We start from the raw sequence: 2232 nt of genomic DNA on the forward strand, positions 1-2232 counted from the left end.
AGAATTCGCCGCATTTGGTTTCCGTTGGTTTGAGATCGTTTTTAGTTTTGGGGGACGTTTTTTCGTGGAGATGGGATCGAAATCATTGCGTTTGGAATCGACCATCTAAAGTTTTCGCCGACGAGGAAAGAAAAGAAAAAGATCGGTTGGTTCGAGGAGGAGGAGTTTTTTGGACGGTGGTGATTCGGTTGGTTGGTCGATCGAATCGTAGAGACAAATGACGACGCCGACGCCGCCCTCGCAGCGGCGCCAACCCCTCTTGTCGAAGGAGTCTCCGTCGAGCTCGCGGTTCGCGGAGGTCGCTGGCGGCACCGCCGCCGAGTGCGCAGCGGTGTGCTGCTGCTGCCCGTGCGGGCTCGTGAACCTCTTGGTGCTCGCCGTGGTGAGGCTGCCGGCGGGACTCTGCCAGAAGGCTCTGGCAAGGAAGAAGAGGCGCCTCAAGGGGAGGAAGAAGGCGGCGCTCCTTCACGAGCGGAAGCGCGATGACTCTATGCTCCCGCAGGTGCATCCCGCTATGCCCAACCCCGCTGGTGGGTGTCTGGACCAGTCGCCGGGGACGGAGGTGTCGCAGATGGACGAGGAGATGTGGAGGAAGTTCCACATCGGATTCTGGAGAAACCCTTCGGAGAGAGAATGAAGTCTCTCTCTCTCTCTCTCTCTCTCTCTCTCTCTCTATATATATATATATATATATATATATATATATATATATATATATATATATATATATATATATATATATATATATATACTGACGATTTTAAGATGTTGGTCCTGTAAAAATCGCTTCTTTTTCGTCTTTCTTTCTATCTTCCCTCATTCTCTGTTTATCATCCCGTGTAAAGAAAGAAAATAATCGAAATTGAAACATGGAGAAAAAAAAAGAAAGGATCGTCTCAATTGAGAACAATATCGCGTGACCAATGATTGATGAAGATTCGTGTAATTGAGGATGTGATTTGGGGTCGCTTGATACGCATCCAGTTTTTCGGATGAAGAATATGGTTTGTCATTTTTTTTATTTAGATTTCTCTAGTGGTTTGCACCAACGGTTCAAAAGCTGGGTGTACAAACAATGGTGGAGTCCGTGTCTATGGCTTTCATATTGCATAAAAAAAGTTGCTGTTTAGGAGTGACGTCGTTTCTTCTCTTTAAATATTTTGATTGGGATAAAAAAACCCGCAAATCCATCGTTTTCCATTGCCTAGTTTTTTCTGCTCTGTTCTATATTTTAGATGTTTTGCTAGCGTGGAAGAGTTCGAAATTGGGAATAGAAAATCTGGTAGATGATTTGTTGAGACTAGAAAATGGAAAAAAAAAAAGCTACAGATCTCTTTCTTTTCTTTTATTGTACACAGTGAAGGAAAGTAAGCTTTGTGATCGTCAGTAAACAGATGTTTTTCAGAATTAAAATTTGCTGGACGCTTGAGGTTGGCGTTTACCTAATTTATTGTATTGTTCTTTGATACATGTTCCAAAATTGTTGTTGCATTCATAGTCCAACACTCCGACTGTGTGACTTGTGATGGTATCTCTGTTTCTCTATGACAGCCTTCTTTTTCTTCCTAGTCAATAGGGCGAGCCACAGCTACAGGCGACAAGGTTCCTCATTCACTATTCATGAGAAAGTTTGGGGTGTATGGTACCAAACATGGCGCCTACTTATGATGTGATGTGTGGCACCAAACATTCCTCATTCACCACACTGATTGGCTTTTCAGCGACACCATTGATGTCATGTCTTGTTCATGGGATCCTTAGGAAAGTGTGTCGCTTTATTTTGGGGACATTCGTATACTTTGTCTTAATCGTAGGGTTCATTCGAAGGGTGTACCAAAAGTGTAGCATTGCTCGGATCTCAACGCCATCCTTTCACATTTTGGAGCAATCTGTAATGAATGTGTTGCACTGTGTTTGCAGCAGGTTCACGAGCATTGTCAGCGAGACCTTCCTTTGGATCTCTCAATCTAATCTACATCAGGAGTCGATACTCTTTTGGACCTACTATTGTTCACTTCTCATTGCTGGAGCTGCTGGACTTCCAGTAAATTTGAGGGGTCTACAATGTGTTCGTCAGTGAGATCGCCGAGAAACAGTTGTTCAATTTAAGAGCTTAGAGGTCGGCAAAAGATGGGCTACCCTCTTAGCTCAAAACCAATCTTAAGGATTTCAGATACAAGTCATTCCAACTACCCCCTGCAAAATCATATCATCATTTTTTCCTTTCCTTTT

The 2232-nt window shown here is 43.6% G+C and overlaps 1 protein-coding gene across 1 annotated transcript; it reads left to right on the plus strand.

The window, feature by feature from the left end:
* Nucleotides 1-217: 217 nt before the first annotated feature.
* Nucleotides 218-637, plus strand: LOC149829394 (uncharacterized). The gene has a single exon (XM_090017257.1). The coding sequence runs from the start codon at nucleotides 218-220 to the stop codon at nucleotides 635-637; it is 420 nt and encodes a 139-aa protein (XP_089873383.1).
* Nucleotides 638-2232: the final 1595 nt, after the last annotated feature.

This window comes from Nuphar pumila, chromosome 9, assembly GCF_984573655.1.
Source record: "Nuphar pumila chromosome 9, dmNupPumi1.hap1.1, whole genome shotgun sequence".
Taxonomy (NCBI): Eukaryota; Viridiplantae; Streptophyta; class Magnoliopsida; order Nymphaeales; family Nymphaeaceae; genus Nuphar; species Nuphar pumila.